The sequence below is a fragment of the Buteo buteo genome, chromosome 12 (genome assembly GCF_964188355.1).
Source record: "Buteo buteo chromosome 12, bButBut1.hap1.1, whole genome shotgun sequence".
Lineage (NCBI taxonomy): Eukaryota > Metazoa > Chordata > Aves > Accipitriformes > Accipitridae > Buteo > Buteo buteo.
Genome location: NC_134182.1, coordinates 19,044,710 through 19,062,794, shown reverse-complemented (window position 1 = coordinate 19,062,794; position 18,085 = coordinate 19,044,710). Strand labels below are relative to the sequence as shown.

General features: G+C 39.6%; 2 protein-coding genes across 5 annotated transcripts in view; one reads left to right on the top strand and one right to left on the bottom strand.

Annotated features, from left to right (window-relative positions):
• Window positions 1–117, bottom strand: part of SUPT7L (SPT7 like, STAGA complex subunit gamma) — a 78,232-nt gene extending 78,115 nt beyond the window's left edge. The window contains exon 1 of one of the 2 annotated variants that reach the window (XM_075042916.1): window positions 43–117. The gene's annotated coding sequence lies outside the window, so the exon portion shown is untranslated. The remainder of the gene's footprint in view (window positions 1–42) is intronic. The other variant, XM_075042909.1, reaches the window with a different exon arrangement.
• On the top strand, window positions 52–17,118 carry SLC4A1AP (solute carrier family 4 member 1 adaptor protein). 3 transcript variants are annotated; one of them, XM_075042905.1, is made up of 14 exons: window positions 52–126; window positions 1,504–1,687; window positions 2,312–2,434; window positions 3,314–3,374; window positions 4,257–4,396; window positions 4,533–4,693; window positions 5,455–5,524; window positions 9,196–9,385; window positions 10,237–10,348; window positions 10,955–11,189; window positions 11,973–12,047; window positions 13,113–13,183; window positions 15,394–15,466; window positions 16,693–17,118. In XM_075042905.1, the coding sequence occupies exons 1-14, from the start codon at window positions 67–69 to the stop codon at window positions 16,740–16,742; spliced, it is 1,605 nt and encodes a 534-aa protein (XP_074899006.1). In that variant the 5' UTR covers window positions 52–66; the 3' UTR covers window positions 16,743–17,118. The 3 variants fall into 3 exon arrangements, with proteins under 3 accessions (XP_074899006.1, XP_074899004.1, XP_074899005.1); XM_075042903.1 differs by lacking the exon at window positions 52–126 and adding an exon at window positions 145–683; XM_075042904.1 differs by lacking the exons at window positions 52–126; window positions 13,113–13,183 and adding an exon at window positions 145–683.
• The last annotated feature ends 967 nt before the right edge of the window (window positions 17,119–18,085 follow it).

The following is an 18,085-nucleotide window of genomic DNA, read 5'->3' as shown; positions in this document are numbered from 1 at the left end:
TCGCTCCCGCCTCCTCTGCCGCTGTTTCCCTCCCAGTCTTACCCCTTACGCTACCCTGGGTCGTGGATGAGGCAGCGGCACGACCCCCTGGAGCTGCGCCCTACCCCCAGTACTGCAGGCGCAACGGTACTCGTCCCCGGACGACTCTATTTAGGAACGGACCCGGGAAGATGGCGGAGGTCGCGGAGACGGCGGCTGAGCCCGCCGCCTTCAAGCGCCCGAGCCGCCCGCTGCCCGCCGCGCCCCGCGCCGCAGAGGGCGGCGAGCCCAGCCTACCGTTCCCCCGCCCTGCCGCCGCGCCGCGCTACGAGGAGCCGCCATGGGGCAGCCGCCCGCCGGCCGGCGCCGGCTACGGGCTGGAGGTGCTGAAGGGCGGCGTGGCGCTGGGCTCGGTGCGGCTGGAGGGCCGCAGTTGGTTCCTGGTGGGGCGGCTGCCCGGCTGCGCCCTGGCCCTGGAGCACCCCTCGGTGTCGCGGCACCACGCCGTGCTGCAGTACCGCGGCGCTGGCTGCTCCCCCGACGGTCCCAGCGGCGCCGATGCCGCCGGCTTCTACGTGTACGACCTGGGCAGCACCCACGGCACCTTCCTCAACAAGGCGCGGGTGCCGCCCCGCACCTACTGCCGGGTGCGGGTGGGCCACGGGCTCCGCTTCGGCGGCAGCTCCCGCCTCTTCTTTTTGCAGGTGGGTTGGGGCCCGGGCGGCCCCTCCACACTCCCTGGGCCGTGTGCCGGGTGACCCGTGTGGTGCAGGCTTCCCCGGATCAACCTCGGGAATTTACCCGGCCCCATCTACATATCCGTGGCCGCTCCGGGTGAAAGCTGCTTCTGAGGTGTGAGGCGGTTTGGGTGCTTTGGAAGCAGCCCAGCGCTGCCGTGGTTGTTTTGCTGTGGAAGAGTAGTCAGCTGTAGGTACTGGCTGCTGGCTCTGCAGTGGGGTTTGGGGCTGAAGGACAGAGTAGGGCCGCTGCTGCGTTGCCCTGGTGCACTGGGCACAGGGCAGCTCTGCCGAGGGCTCAGCGTGAGAATAGGCATGGCAGCTTCTGCCGATGTGCAGTGAGCGCAAAAGGCGTTTCTCTCCAACAGTATGATGCATCAGTAAGGTAAAGCACTAATATGTCTTTGTGAAAAGAGCAGCTTTTATTAGCAGGAGCTTAGAGAGCACTTGGTGTGCCCTACACATGCTTCAGAAGCTGCTCGTTCTTCACATTCTCCCATGTGGCACTGATGGAAATTTTTGCCTTCTGCCATTAAAATACAGTTATATTTGATATTGATCTGACTACAAGTACACAATAATGTTCCTTTCTCCCCCCCCCCCCCCCGAAAGGGCATTAAAACTAATATATTTGGGATGCAAACCATAACAAATGGGCTAATGATTCCACTTTTTGAAGAGCACTATAATGATTTGTTTGTTATTGTACATAATCTGCACATGTGTTCAAAATACTTCTTTGTTTCTTTTAAAAAACATTTATGCTAAGTTACTGTTTGTGACTTAGGGACCCAAAGAGGACCTGGAGTGTGAGTCAGAGCTAACTGTGACTCAACTGAAGGCACTGCATAAGCAGCAGCAAGCGAAGTTAGAAAAGACAATGTTGGGAGAGGACTCTGATGAAGAAGATGAAAAAGAGGAGAGAAGCGAGAGCAGTCAGAACACTGATATGAGCTGCTCGTGGGGAATGGGTAAGTGGTGATGTATAAATCAGCTGACGCTCCTTGGATGGTCTTTCAGCCAGTTTTCAGTGAATGCTAGGGTTGAAATTCCAGCTGGTTGCCAAGTGTTCCGATCCAGTGGAAGTTCTTGAGTACAAATTAATCCTTTTCCTTTTAAAAAGAAGAGTGCTGTGAGAAGGCAAGCTTATATCTGGTGAGAAGTATGCTAGAGCTCCTTTTAAAAGGAAGAAGGTAATTTGCCTACACCTATAAAAGGCCATGAAACTGAGAGTTTAGGTTAATATTCTGTGTTTTGTTCCTGTGATGATGTCCACACTTTTGCCTGAGAGGTGAAATGTAATTGCTTGAGACATCTATGCAGTATAGCTGTCCTTAAATTTAAACAGGAAGTCCACATCTTAAAGCTGGATAAATTGTGATGAATGAGCTTTTCAGTACAAAATGAATTGGTCTTTTGAATGGAAATGTATAAGCACATAAACCCTTGAAAGCGCTGAAACTGCAGTGACGTTCATCTGCGAAACTGTATCTTATGATGGGATAACTAATAGCAAAAAAGAAGCAGGGTTTTGGTGGGGTTTTTTTTGATTGGATGCAGAAATAATTTTTTTGCACTTTCATGTATCCTTCTAGGGGAGGATGCTGAGGAGGATGGGGTTGAAGAAAACCCTATTGCTATTGATTTTCAGGATGTACAAGATGCCTTCTATATGAAAGATCCTAGGAAGGCCTTACAGGGCTTTTTTGACAGAGAAGGTACTATTTTTTTCTTCTTTTTTTTTTTTTAATTAAAAAGTAATTTTTTTCTATTTAGCAAAGTGTGCTGTTTGTGCTCATGTGTTTTCTTTGGGATTTAAGGTATGGGAGCTAAACTTTTCTGTTACATTGTGGGTAAGGTTTTTTGTTTGGTCAAGTTGGGGGGGGTGTTGTTGGTGGTTTATTTTTGGGGGGGTTGTGTTTTTTTATTATTAAAACTTAGCTTACCATTTTATATCTGAGACTTAGTTACTAATTCCTAAACTGGGAGTTGCAGGGAACACCTTGTATTCCTCTGGAGTGATGCTCAAACCACACCCATGCTTTGAAGCTATGCTGAAAAATCCAAACCTGTCAAATTCCAGACTTCTGTTTGGAGATGGCTATGATTGTGAGATAGAATTGGAAAGTATAAAAAGACAAAAGGCAATAATGAATTGGTCTAAACTTTCAATGGTTGCTAGCGAAACTTACAGATGACTCACTTATTTGCTGAAGTGACAAATTAATCTGTGAATCCAGACTGCAAACTGTCATTACTTCAATATCATTTACTTTAATACATGCAGAGGCAAGACTCTTTTTTCTTTGAACTACATCTTCCTGAACAGGCCACTTAGAGGTGGTTTTTGTTGTTGTTGGGTGGGGTTTTTTTATCTGAAAAGACTTGATTGTGAAAAACAACCAAATAAGCATAATACCAGCTGAAGATCCCATGGCTTAAAAAAAAAAAAAAAAAAAAATCGCAAATTCAGTCCTTTGATATGTAACAAGGGCATTTTATCTCTTTTGTTTAACCATGACATTCCTCTCTGCTGTAGAGATTATTCCTGCTTATTTCAATTTTGGTTACTACATCAACTTTCTTTTCCTCTCTAGGAGAAGAGTTAGAATATGAATATGATGATCGTGGGCACAATAGCTGGGTATGCAAAATCAAGTATGTATCTCTCCATTCGCTTTTGTACATAGAAGCTGACTTCATTGAATTCACGAACAAAAGCTGAAAGAATTACTTGTCTTGTCACACTTGTCAAGGATACCAGCTGGAATTAGACTAAGCCCTGATACTGAGATAGAAGTTCAAGAATCAGTGTCTAGTTCAGTATCTGCACTCTTTTCTGGTCTGGCAGCAGTTGATTTTCCTTAGGGATGAAAATTGGGAAAGCAAGAGTCTAGGTTCTTTCAGTTCCCCTTGTTTTGAGAAATATGTGAAATTGAAATACAAGAGAAGAAACCAGGAGACTATCTTTCAATTCCTAATGGGGGAGAGAAAAAAAATCATAATATTCTACTGTGTACCCAATTTCAGTTCTTTTATGGTATAAAAGATGGATTCCTGTAAGAGGCCACAAATGTCGTTCTTTTATAAGACAGGAGAAGGTGAGGTGAAAATTAAGTCAACAGGATAGGTCTCAAATGGATAGGTACAACATTGCAATGATTGTACTGCTTAGGAAACTTTTGCTTCAGCATAGAAAATATTTGTTACTGGTGTGGTATGGATGCAAGGTATTGGTGCTTAAAGTGATTCAGGGATTGACGTTTAACCTTTTAACTTCTTGTATTCCAAATGGAATGAATACAGGAAGAATTAGTGTTTGGACTAGTGAAATAAAAATTTATTTGCATGCTTTAGGAGATCTGTGCTTGTGTTTTGATTGGTACTGTATGAAATGAAAAGTGAAAATATTTAACCCACAAAAAAAAGACTACAGTGAAATGGAAAGAACAATTCTAACATGATAAATAAAATATCTGAGTAGCATCCGTGAGAAGCTGTTTGTATCTGAGCTGTTCTCTGATCCTTCAAACTGAACAGGTTGCCTGTGGATGATGCATCAGGAAAGCAACTGGTGGCAGAGGTTCTGCATTCAGGAAAGAAGAAGGAAGCAATGATACAGTGCGCATTGGAAGCTTGCAGGCTACTTGATGCTCGGGGAGTATTGAGGCAAGAAGCAGGTGAATAACTAGTCAAATGCTGTAATTGTTCTAAAAGCCCTAAATTAGGGATTTGAGATTGCCATCTTGAATTTGTTTTATTGCTCAGTGGTATGTAAATCACTTTGTTTCTTGCCTTCTCCCTTACCTTTCCCAGTATCCCGAAAAAGGAAATCAAAGAACTGGGAAGATGAGGATTTTTATGACAGTGATGATGACACCTTCCTTGATCGAACTGGTGCTGTAGAAAAGAAACGACTGAACAGAATGAAAAAAGCTGGTAAAATAGAAGAAAAACCAGAGACTTATGACTCCCTGGTAAGAATAATTATTATGATGTGCCAGGCTTATTCTCTCATGCATGTTTTTATTGCTAAGAAGGAGAATAAAAAATATTTCCTGATCTTTCTCTGTTAACTTAAACTCCAATATAATTTCAGACCTTTAGCTCTCAATTGGCCAAGTTAGAATAAAATAGTGGGGTTTTGATTTGTGGACAATATCTGTAAATACCTGAAAATATTGTTTGCTTTATATATATTCTGGTGGAAGCATACTATCTTGCTTTTGCCTGTGTATTATTGCCTTCCACTTGGCGGATCATGGCAGTGCGTGAATGAAATACCGGAACAGGATACTTTTACAATAGTTTTAAAGCATCAGAAAATAATTGCAAGCTTTCAAGTGCATAGGGCACATCCCAAAGAAGGATCTCATTCTGCTTCAAAGAATAAGCAGCCTGGACTGACAGGCATGTGACAACTGAAAGTTCTACACAGACAATAGGGTGTGGGGGAGCAGGGATAGGGAGGGTTGGAGGATCACGGTGGTGATATAACATTGCTGCAGAAGCATTATACGTGTATTTGTCTTTCAGAAAGAAAATTATTTGAACAGTATGTGAAAGGGTTGAGAAGTTGTTTAGGAACAATCTAGACTATAATTTTTTCAGTCCAGAAACTCCTGGTCAAAGATCAGAAGTAGAAAAATGGAGATAATTTGCTAGGATATTTGAATAACTTTTAAAAGGGGATTTTAAGAAGATAAAAAGATCTCAGAAGTGTGTTGTTCTTTCATAGGTCACAAAGCTAAATGAAGCTGAAAATGAGCTTTCTGAGATAACAGAGAAGCTGAAAGCTTCAGGGAAAGGTAAGGCATGAAGTTCATTTGATCATAGTGCTTTCCATAATGAACAATAAAGACATGAAAAAGTTATCTTATGGATTTCTGTCTTAAGTACTCTTTTTTTTTTTTAGTGTCCATTTTTCACAAAGGGATAGGAAGATTTACAGGTCACTGAGTTAGCTAGAGAGGATACTTATGCTCTTCATCCAATAGTTATGTATGGTGTTTGTATAGTCACTTGCTAATGAATGCAGCTTTTTCCAAAGCAAGCAACATCTAAGTTAAGGTAAGGAAGTGAGTGTACAAGCTCCTGGAGCTTAAGAGGGTGGGCATTATTACTGTTTATCTGCCTGTATTAGTGAAACTGATCCAGTTTTTTCCACTCCCTCCAAAACCATTTATAACGGAATAGCAAACAACTGACAGAAAAGACAGTATCTTTTATTTCACTTCTGTCATTGTAAATGCGCCTTAAAAAGGAAAGGTGGGAAAAGAGGAGTGTGGAGTCAAAGCAGTTGACGCTTAGCCTCTATGTTCAATGGACTTGCTAGCTTATGAGAGGGTGCCATTCAGTTCTAGGATTATGCTTTTGTGTACAAAGGCAGAGCCTTTCTGAAGTGGTGGTTGTGTATGGTAGTGAGTTAGATTTAAAAGCTATACAAATAGCTGCATTTTGCTTTCTGTTACTGATGATGTCTGGTGGAATAAAAGGAAGGCATGAAGGAAATGTGTTTAGGCTGGCTCTTCATACAAAAACCTTTTTAACAGAGTTGGCATTAATAAAGGTTGCAATGTCAGTTTGTCAGAAGACAAACCTCTCTCCAAGAAGCCTAGCAACAATCTGACATCTGGGCTATCTTTTGTGCATTATATGGGTATGTTTCTAGTAATTCAGCTTCACACCAAAACTCATTTGTATCAACATTTTTGTTGGTGATTGATTATACCAGATCACTGTTCAGAAAACAGTAGTGTTCCACTGAAAGCTCTAACTGATGAGTTGGTTCCGTGTGTTTAAAGGAATAGTTTTCAGCATGACTGTTCTGAGTAGTTAACAATTGACTAGCAGGAGAAGCTAATGCTTTATATCAACTGAAACATGTAATTCCAAGCTTTCATATATTATGATGCCTTTGTTTTTGCTGATGCTGTTTACCAACAAGACTAATCATATTGTAATAGAGGCTGGGATAAGGAAGAATCAGTTTATAGACTTCTACTACTAACACTATATAATTCTGATATATGTTATCATGGTTTGGTAAATTGTAACTGGTTACACAGCTAGAACCTTAGAAAAATTGCAGTCTCAGCGCATACTGCAATACAGAGTAATTCAGTATTGGATGGGAATTTCCTAGAACTAGGCTAGGATACAACATAGCAAATATTGCATCATCAGTTACTTTGGGGGGGGTGTTGTTCTAGATACTTGTGTTTTCTCTTATTTCTTTGGGTGCTTCAGGTTAATCACAGATGCCAAGTACAAGCATAAGCCAGGAGCATGTGTATTGATCGTGGGTGATTCTTACCGCTATCATGAGCCGTCTGGCAAAGCTGCTGCATTACATACAGTTCTGAAACCTTAACACACTTTTTCTTGCTCTGAATGATTATTTGTAGCCTAAGGGCAAGAGCGTAGAGACCAATGAGTGAATGATAGGCTAAATTGCAACACCTCTTACCAAGCACTTGGAGAAATTAAGTAGTTGTCTAAAAAATTGCAGTAGAAGTTCACAAATTGTTCTCTGGAGTTCTTCAGGGCTAATTACTGATGGACTGACTTGGTATTTCTCATTCACTGATGCAGCTGAATGAAAATCAAATACGTAGAACTCTTCAGTCTCATTTTTGTTTTCATCTTCAGAAGAAAACTATCAGTAAGTTGATGGTGCAGTAAATAACCCTATAGCTTTTTTCACTGGAATATAAAGTATAATAGCCATGATCGATTCACCGCCTAGCGATGTCAAGTTTTATTTCTGTAGTGTAGAAAACTGCTGCAACAGATACCAAATGCTAACAGTAACTCTGTAAGCTGAACTACCTGATCTTAGGCACTGTTGGTGGAATCAAACAGAGAATCCTCTTCACAAGAAAGGGTGATCTGACTCGCTGAAGATCACTCACTGACTGAAGCACTTACACTGTTCTGCAGCTAAAGAAGCAAGCTGTGGAACTATATCTTTAATTGTTCTGAATTATCTGACTAGACACTAAACCATATCTTTGAAATTTGGTGTTTAAATTAAATGATCGTTCTGCTTAGCTCCTGCATGCTACAAGTTTCAGACTGGTTGTTAACAATACCTTTTCATTGATGGTTTTTGTCTTGGCTCATATAAATAGTTAAGAGGAAAAAGAAGAGTATTTCTATCTGTATTTCTTTTATAACATGTTTTGTCATCATTTATATTTGTGTGGAGGTGGATGCTACAACTGTTTCTTATCTTTTGAAGCCTCCTAATTCTGTATATCTTTGAACAGTTACTGTTGTGGCTTTCATATATTTGCAAATTGTAAATTGTGGTTTGTTCTAGATCGGAAATACCCTTTTCAACTGAGTCCATTTGTAAACATGAGTCTTATTAGACTTTTCTCTAAATATTTAAGTCATGTAAAACTGCTTGAATATGTACTCCTAATAACTTCTACTGTTTTATTTGTACACATTTAAAATTTCAAGTGCTCCCTAACTAGCTCAATTTGAACTGAAAATGACTCATTGGTCACATAATTATGCTTGTGCGTATATACATAAATGCTTATAATGCAGCAAATAAATATTGGATTTGCCACTTTTCATACAATATTAAAAGGCAGAAGACTGCCTGTCAAAAGGCTTGTTAAAATTCTAGTAACAACATTTTTCTTTGTTTGCCTTCAAGTTATTTTTGAACACCATATAAAAACTTCTGAAGCATTGTTCAAGCCCAAGAAAGGATTTTTTCCTGGGCTTTTTTGTTTGGTTATTTGAAATTCATATGTCAGAATTCTGTATTTATTTTCCTTAGTCATTAGAGCTTTAGTTTTGCCTCCTGAGTTTTATTTTAATTAGTCAAATATGCATAGAATTATTAATATTTGAAATCAGGTGGAGTAGAAAGACTATTGTTACTTTTTCAAGTACAGAACAGTGTTTTCTTGTTAGAAAACCCAGTCAAAACAAAGCTAAATTTTGTGTGATTGGCCTAACATATGAAAATATTCTTGTATGCACTCAGTCATCCAGGGGTAGCAGGCAGCATCATGTGTTGATTCATTTCGAGCTTTGCAAGCGTTATTACATAAACATTCCAGGAAAACCGAAATGGGATTCCCCATGCAGTGGTGTGGGATTCTTTGTAGCTGTGTTTATTTTAGTCTTTGACTACAAAAAGAACCCATACACCACTTTTTTTTAGGGACAGCAGATCCTGAAGTGAGATGCACAACCTAGAATAGAGACACTTATAAAGAAACATTCAATTTTAAGAGAGGCTTTGTTAGTGGATTAAAGTTTACTGTCAGGCTTTTGTTAGGAGAAATGCTTTCATCTTTCCGGGGCTAACAACCTCCATTATTTCACTGTTCAACAGAAACTTGCAGAGAGGATAGTTGTTCCTATATACCTTATTCTCTAAAGGTAGGACTTGATGAGTACAACTCTCATCTCCCCACCTGTAACAATATGTATCTTCCTTTATCTTGCCTAGTCCAGTCCCAGCCAGCAGCTCAAGATTCTTTGGATGAATTCATGACAGAAATAAAATCAGGATGTACCTTAGACAGTGTGGCACGAAAGAAGCTTCACTTGCGGTCGTTTGAACTGAAGAAAGAGCAACAGAGACTCAAAGGATTAATAAAGCTTGTCAAGCCTGCAGAACTGCCTGAGCTGAAGCCCCAGTAAGTCTTGGCTAAAGTGTAAAACCATTATTTTTACCGTTGTTGTTATCCATGGGCAGTTGTGCAAGCCCAGTAAATAGAGAGCTTTTCAAACACAAAAGCACGACGACCTTCAAACTACCTGGTTCATCTCTTTAAAAAGCAGCTGTGCCTTTTGGCTGTTGCAGCATCTGTGGTTGAGGCAGACGTACCACAACGCTGGACTAAGATAAGCCCACACTGGGAGGATGAAAGGGGAAAGGGATTGGAAGCATGGTGTCAGCTTTTTAAACTTTTTTTTTCCCAACCTGCATCCAAAAGGAACTGAAGAATTTTACAGGTATTACGTGCAACATGAAGACCACTTCCACTCCATGAAATGTACCTGGAAGTCAAGTGTAGTGGCTGTTCAACAACTGCCTAGCAGTGCTACTGCACTTCAAAAGGGTGTGTGCTGCGTTCATCATTTGCTAGTGGCAGCTTGATTAGAGGTTTAATTACTTAATTAATTTATTTAAATTGAGTTTTGGCCTTGAGTGTGGTTTTATATATACATATATGTTATATAGATACGTTAGTACGTGTGTGCAATTGAATTTGAGGGAGTCTGTGTGATATAGAGGGGTTTTTTTCCTTTTTTTTTTTTTTTTTTTTTTTTTGCTTCCTGTTATGGCAAGTGCCTGAATCCTACAACATGTATATAGGATGGAGGAATCATTTCCTGCAGCTTCCTCCTTGGATGGTGCAAGTGAGAGAGAAATAGAATGATTTTTATATATCCACTTCTAAGTTGCAGATTTTTTTGCATTTCTTAATATAAGACTTGTTTGATACTTTGTACGCTCTTTTTCTTTGTATCTAATTTTTATTAGGAGTGGGAGTCATAGTCTGGAAGCAAAGAGCAAGCCTAAAAAGATTGCCCTGCCTCTCTTTGGTGCAATGAAAGGGGGAGGCAAATTCAAGCTGAAAACTGGAAGCCTGGGGGTAAGTTGGATTCATAAGTGCTGCGAGTCAGAGGCTATTCTCAGACACCTTCTCAGGCTATGGAGACTGTAGGTGGCAACCGTGCCTTCTCACAGGCCATGGAACCAGCATGGAGGCACAAGCCTGGGGCAGTGGAACATGCACAGGGCAGCAAGCAGTGGCTGTTGGATGTTGTTTGCTGCCAGCAGTTGCCATTCCGTGCCCTTGTACAGCCAGTTTCCTAGGGCACAGCTGCAGTCAAAAGGCAATGGATCAAGTAGAGGCAGTCCGCGGACATCAGGCTGAACTGTTGCTATACCTCAGCAGCTGGTCCTTTACTTTCTTTCGTTTTTCTTGATCTTATAGCTAAGATCATATCCAAGATTGATTCAGTTTCCAGTATCCCTCTTATGAAAAGACTGCACACCTTGTCTATGGTCTAGACATATTTTTTCATCTTCCATCTCTACTAATAACTTTTCCTTAAAACCTAACTATTCTTCATCCTGAGAATGTTTCCTAACCAGCTGTCTCTACAACAGTAATATGTGTGCTTTCTCCTGCAGTGAATATGTGATGTCTACCTCCATTTATCTTAGCGCTGATGCACAAGTCTTTCTCCCACAGAAGTTGCCTGTTAAGCGTCCAGACATCCCTGAAAGCTTGTTAAAAATGAAAGATGATGGACTGGAGGAGGAGGAAGAAGAGGAAGAAATGGAGGAGGAGCAAGAAGTAGACACAGTAAACAGCAGAGCATCAAACCTGGAAATGAAAATGACAACAGAGAAAGAAACAGGAAAAGAAACTAATGCTCCTGATGGTTCTCCCTGCAATAACAAGAATCTAGAATCTCTTCAGGATGGTAAACCATTGGTTTTGATTTTTCCAGTAATGAAGCTGAGTCTGTTACTGCTGAATTTTTCAGAGCTATGTGAATCTCCTAAGGTTTGAATTACTGGTTCTCCAGCAGATTTCTTTTCCATAGATTTTTGCCATGAGTCCAGAGTCTGTGTGCTAACAGCTGAGTTTCACATGGTTCCGGTTGAAACTCTGCTTGGCAGTCAGTTTTTCATGCTTTTGGTGAAATAGAAATCTCCTGGACTCAAGAAAGGTCCTATTTTGATAAGCCCTGCTTTCATTAGATTAAGTGTCCATATGAAAACAATTACAATGTTGGCAGGGAGAGTGACTTAGAAAACAAATGTCTGTGTAAAGATTCAGATTCGTTTCTAAGGAGGAAAAATAATTTTAAAAGTGGTAATGGAGAGGTATCTTCCTTGTATCTGTGTGGTTTATCTCCAATCCCTCCTTTTCTATATCAGCTTGATGCATTTGAAAACTCAGTAATGATGTTTCTCAGTAAATGATGTGTTTGATGACAGAAACCTAATTCTAACTTTTTGGCTTAATGCTGGACAGGTTGCTCTTGGAAAGTAGGCTTTAACTGGTCACAAGCTTTTCTTTAATATTGTATTGTGATGGACTTGGTGGATGAAATAATTTGGAGGACTTTTGAGAGAAGAGTTCTTCCTGAGACAAATGTAGCTAAGAGTTCCCTTTTGTACTTTGTCTCAGGGATGCTAGCGCTCTACTCATCAGAGTTACTGCAGAATGCTCACCTAGCTCTTTCTTTTTTCTTTTACAGGGGTTAATTTTCTGCCTGAGCTAAAGATACTAAGGAATAAATCTCAGATGGGACCCTCACAAGAGAAATCTCAAGGTAAGCAATACAATTTAGACTCTATTGTACAGTAGCATGTGGGTTTAGAAACTGTCTAAAGGACTTACTGTCTTCTGTCAGTAGAAGGAAACTAAGCCTAATCTAGAGCCTAAAGAATCTGGAATTGAAATGAAGGATTGTGTTTTGCTTGGTAAGTGGTAAGTGTATGGTGAAGACAGGTCACTTCAACTATGTTTCAGTTCTCCTTGCATTTCGTAGCCATTAACTGCTTTGAGATCCTTCGTTTTAAAAATAAATAGCAAGAGAAGAAAAATTATTTTAATTTAGGAGCATAAACATAATGCTTCCCCCCCTTTACTATTTTGCAGTAGCTCTTAACACTACAGGACAAAACTTTCTTTTATAAAGTGACAAATACTGCATAACATTAGCTAATAATCTGTTAATGACCCAGATGATCCCTCTAACATGTACACCAAAAAATAAAATCAGATCCTCAAAATGAAGACTGTTTGGTGTACTGAAAATGGAGATCTGTATGAATTTTCTATTTTTTTCATAACTCAGACTCTTAAGAATGTTGTCCTGACCTCATCATCTCATCCATAGACTTAAGCCACAAGAGTCTCAGTACTTCACAGATTAAGTGGCAGAAAAACAAGGCATACTTCTCCCTTCTGTATTCCTGTTGCCTATGTTACTGTAAAGTTATTTTCTTTATTTAAAAAAAGAAAAAAAAGGCATGCTGGTCCTGCACATTTCCTACTGTTTCCTTCTAAATCAGTCACTGCAGTGATTACAGATAGAGAATATCCTTTAGAAAATAAACATCTGACATTAACTAAAGTGTGTTACAGAATCCCAAAGAGAGGATCTTATTAAACTGCATGCAGGTAGCTGACTTAACAGTGTATTAAACATAAGTTATTAAATCTATGAAAAACAAAAAGATGTTCAGCAGTCTTAAGTATGAATTTTGTTGCAGTTAACTGTCTTGGATTTCCTTTTGGATGTATCCATTTTTATGTGAACTTCCTATAAGCTTATTTCTCATAGAATTGGTCATTTGTGATGTGTCATAAAACAGATCTTCTTTCTTGCCAGCATCTGAGGCAGTATATAAGGAACCTGAAGAGACATCTGAGAAAGTTAAGAAAATGAATAGCTCAAGCAAGGTCAGTTATGATACCATGACTCCTGCAGCTTAAGAGTTTCAGGAGATCATTTAGTAGGCTCTTTAGTGAAATAGTAACAATTTGATTATGACTTGGTGATAGTAGTGCATTTTTGCTGACTAAGACCCAAATGTAGAACCACACACTGCCATTGGACACAGATTTTGGAGTCTCCAATGAAAAGGTAAAGCACAGCATTTCAAGCATGATAGAGGCTCTCAATTCAATCACAATTTTTTTTTCACCTTTTCACTTAGCAGTTAGCCTCTGCTAAATTCTGCTTCTCCTGTATCACAAGTGTTGTAGAATGTAGGTGCTCTCTGGGCTTTGGAATGGCATTGCAAAACTTTCCTTTCAGAATAGCTTGGGAAGCATGTATTGGCTGACACAGAACATGCTGTACTAAAGTTTTAGCTAGTCTGTATTGCCATTATCAAACCTCGTCCTTCTCTAAGATGTGGAAAGAGGTGAGCCTAAGAGATTGTCTTTTGCAACTAAACTATTACTGAATTTGAGTGGCTGTACCAGATAATGTTCCTCCTGTGCATAAGATTTATATGAAAATGTAAAGTATATGAGCCTTGCACATTTTGGGATGCAGGCAATTTGTGCCTTCCTGGAGCTGGGAAGGAACTTTTCTGACGGCATACTCTTAGCCTAATGACTGTGAGGATCTTCCCTTTAGAGTGCATCCCACCCTTCTGCTGACTGCCGTCAAAGATTACTGTACTTGGTGGGCTGTGAGTTCTGACCATTACGACAATTTCTTTGTGGTGACCATCTAATTTTAGCCCTGCACACTTACTTAAAGAAACTTAACTCCCTGCAGCCTGTGTGTGCTAACTGCTGCCTTGTTAGTCCTGGCAAAGAACCTAAGGACTGGGTAGGCACAGCCTTTAGAATTGTCCTTTGTGGCTGGCCTATAAAGCATGTTGATAAAAAAGTAAGAGTAAATTTATACTGCTAAAACCCAAGTTATACCATTTCTATGACTAGGGGGGAACAAGGCAGCTTCTCATGCTGAGGCAGTCAAGTCAGCACCTCTCATCAGCATAGAATTCACTCTAACACTGAGCATTCTCCAAATGGCAGATGACTTAGCTGTATTCTCTCTCCCATTACAAATCACTTTTTCCACATGCTGTCTCTGCCTTGGGGCTCAGATCTTGCATGGAAAATATCAACCAGAAGTCAGCTTTTTTTTTTTTCCTTTTCTCTTTTAATATTTGAGGAATAACTTTGAATCATGTAAAACTAGAAAAACAATTTAAAAGTGACTGTTCACAAGCCATTTAAAAACTGTTCAACTCTGAAATCTAATGTTCTGGAAAACACTAGTCTTCCAAAAAAACTGTTTTAGAGGTTAATTTGGGGAAGGAAAGTTCTTGAGGGAATGAAAAATTGCTTCAACTGCATAACTTAAGACTGTGTCATGATACTACAGAGTAATGCAAATCAGTGCTGAATAACTTGGCTACATTTTGAGCTCTTAAGTCTTGCACTCTACAGTTGTATGAAATTTTTTTGGTAGCTACATGCAGTTGTTGAAAACAAAAGTTGTTGAGAAGAGGATGCTGATGTGGCAAAACTTAAAAATCTAGGGACAAAAAGACATTGCTTTGTCAACATTTAAATTGCAAGTGACCTGTTTTGGTTTGCTTTAAACATTTCAGTGATGCCAGTGAGACCTGAAAAAATTGGGTTTTCTTTTCTTTTTAAAAACTAAGTTATCCTTATATAACAGCTGAACTTTTATATACTCCAGTTTAAAAGTCACCTTAAACCCGAAGTTTTCAGTGGGATTGCGTGTTGAAATCAGTAAAGCACTTGAAAATCCTACTCTAAAGTTTTTCCCTGCATAAAGAAATTCTGTGTTGAATGACACTACCAAACATTAGGATGACAAGATTAAACTGTCCAGAAGTGGCAGTTGGCAATGGTTCTGTTTTGAGGGGGAGATTGGACTGGATGACTTCCAGAGGTCTCATCTAACCAGCATTTCTATTCTTCTGTGAATCCACTGGGAATAAACTGGATCTATCTGAGGGTTTGATGTTTCTTCTTTCCTCTGTATTATTGTTTTCATCCCTGACTCTTGTAGAAATAACCCTCACCTTTCGGTATTTGTCTCTGAATTAATGAGAGATTTAGTGGCTGTGACACACTGCTGGAGGAGTGCAACACCTTAAAAATCTTTTCTCGGTTTGCAGGTCCAACAACCTTTTTTTTCCTCACAGTACCCAGATGATGACCCAGACTACTGCATATGGATTCCTCCTCCAGGTATTGACCATTTCCTTACTGTTTTTAGTCTTATAACTCAAGAATCTACCTAGTAGTCAGGGTGTTCTTGTAACTTCTTGAGAAAAAAGTAATTCATGAATACTTTACCCAGAACCTGATGTTTTCTGGCATGTTGTGCCCCATATTTGTTGTATGGCCATGCAAGGCTTGCAGTGAAAGACAGGCCATATCTGTAGTAGCTTCATCTCAATGGACAGATATACCTGAAGTTTGTTTTTCAGTTTTGTAACGCCCGAGAGAACTAACTCCATTCACACATAGTGATATGATGATCTAGTTGAAAGACAAGCTCAAACCTTCACTAGGGATAAATGCTCCAGCAATCTTAGTATTCTCAGTTTTCATAGAAGTCTGTGAAATCTGAAAATCTACTTTGCAGATTTTTGCAAAAATCATTGGAATACACACTGTGGGTCATGTGTTTTGGAGAAAAGTCTTGGTAATGCTTTGGTGAAGGCACTGAATAATTGATGCACACATCCAATTTATGTTAAAGTTGAACAATTTTTACTTTAGTTCCAGAGCATTTTTAGCTAAGTGAGGTTATTCTTAAACAGTGTAATGAATTTTCATTTTCTCTAAAATGGAAAATTCATTTTCATACATTGAGGTTTTCATAGTAAGTTCAAAGCTTAGCTTTAATGTGGTAGATTCATTATTGTAATTTTTATAACGCTGTTCCGGGCTTATAATATAGATAGATAGGCTCCAAAGGGAATAATAAAAATGAGAATAAATTTTACTGAAGAAAACTATAATCTGGTGAATTATCCTTCAATGAAAAGAGTGCAGTTCTCTGGCAGATGAATCCACTGGAACAAAATACCTGATTCAGTAACTCAGAGGTCTGATCTGGGATAGCCAAGTGAGCTGTGTCCATAAGAGAGAGCTCTTTTTTCTGTCTCTGCCTCCTAATAATCAGACTTATTTTCTAAGCTGCATAAATAAGAACACCGGGGGGGGGGGGAACAAAACAAACCCAGGAATATGTGATGTAATCTTGACACTATTAGTAAGGTTAAGACAAATTACAACTATAAATCAAAAGACAATTTGACTTGTAATATCCGCTCTGTCTTTTTATCCTCTTTGTGCTTGTCTGACACAAGCTTTGGTGCTGCCTGGAGGCTATTTTGTACTTGGATACACATTTGTCTTGGATGAGGGGGGAAAAAATAATGCGACTCTTCCTCTTTGTCCATTAGGTCAAAGCGGTGATGGCAAGACTCATCTCAATGAAAAATATGGCTACTAAGCTTCAAGCACCCCAGAGTATGTCTGAGGTTTGAAGGACTGCTCAATTTTGGACTCTTTCACCACACATTAAGTGAGGGATAAAAGAGTTGGTTTTTCAGATGCTGTTCCAAATTCAAGTGCATCAGCAGCCACTCTTGCTGTTAGCTCACTCTGTGTGTCCTCTCTGTCTTCCAGATCCTTTTTTAAAAAGCCCACACATTCTTCTGCCTCTTCTTCCACTTTTAGCCTTGTCCTTTTTATTTGGCTTGAAACTGTAGGCTCATTTTTCCATGTAAATAAAAGTATACACTATTAAAAAAATAAACCTCTGTATACTTACAGGCTTGATAAAATTTATTCATGTTGGTTTTATGCAATTAAAATGAGAAACACTACTGGTTTGCTTCTGTGGCTGCTGTTTGAAAATACTGTCATGGTAAAAACAACCTAAAATGTTTGAGGGGGTGGGTTTTTTTTTTTTTCTTTCCTATGGAAGAAAACCTATTTTGAAAAGAAAACTGGTTTTACTTCTCTCTTGTGCAGTTGCTGGAACTGGAAATGGGGGGCGTACAATGTTATAAAGATGTAGAAACGCCGAAGAACTGCAGGGGCTGGCGCTGCTTATATTGAATCAGAGGGTAACAGAAGGAGCGATGGAATGATATTCTGTAAAAGTTTATAATGAAGCCTGTTCTTCTGTCACAACACAAGAGCAAAGTGCCATCTTAATGCAATTTAAGGCATGCGCGCTCTTGATTTATCATGGATATAGTTTCAAATGTCTATATAATTAGGCTATGAAATTCTTTGCTGAAGCCAGGACGCCATCTAAGGTTGTTAAAGCTACTAATAAAGTAAGGTTCAAAGAGCAAACAGGCATCTTGATAAAGAGGTGACAGTGTTGCAAATGTTTACTGGAAGGACCGAATGCTTTTTCCCATACCCTATGGTACATCACTGCAGGAAGGCCCCCTCCCACTACAGCATGGCAGCCTCCTCACAGCACAGGCTAGGCCCCTCCTCTTTTCATAGTGCTTTGTGATTGGCTGCTTGCCATTTTATTTCTGAGGCTGTCCTACTCATGTGATCTCAGAACACCCTCTGACTGGCTGCCCATTTCCTTTGGACTAGGGAGCACTTAAGTATAACAATATAGGCTTTTCTGTCTCATATATGAGTATATATATCTGAAGGAGCATACAAATATTTATAAATATTTGTGTTATTTATTTGTGGATTCACTTCCTGTATGTATATATGTGCCTATTTAGTGTGTATGTGCTATATATATTAAAAAACTTATAATTTAAATACATATCCATATAAGTGCAGGTATAAATTGAATAAATGCTTTTTAATAAG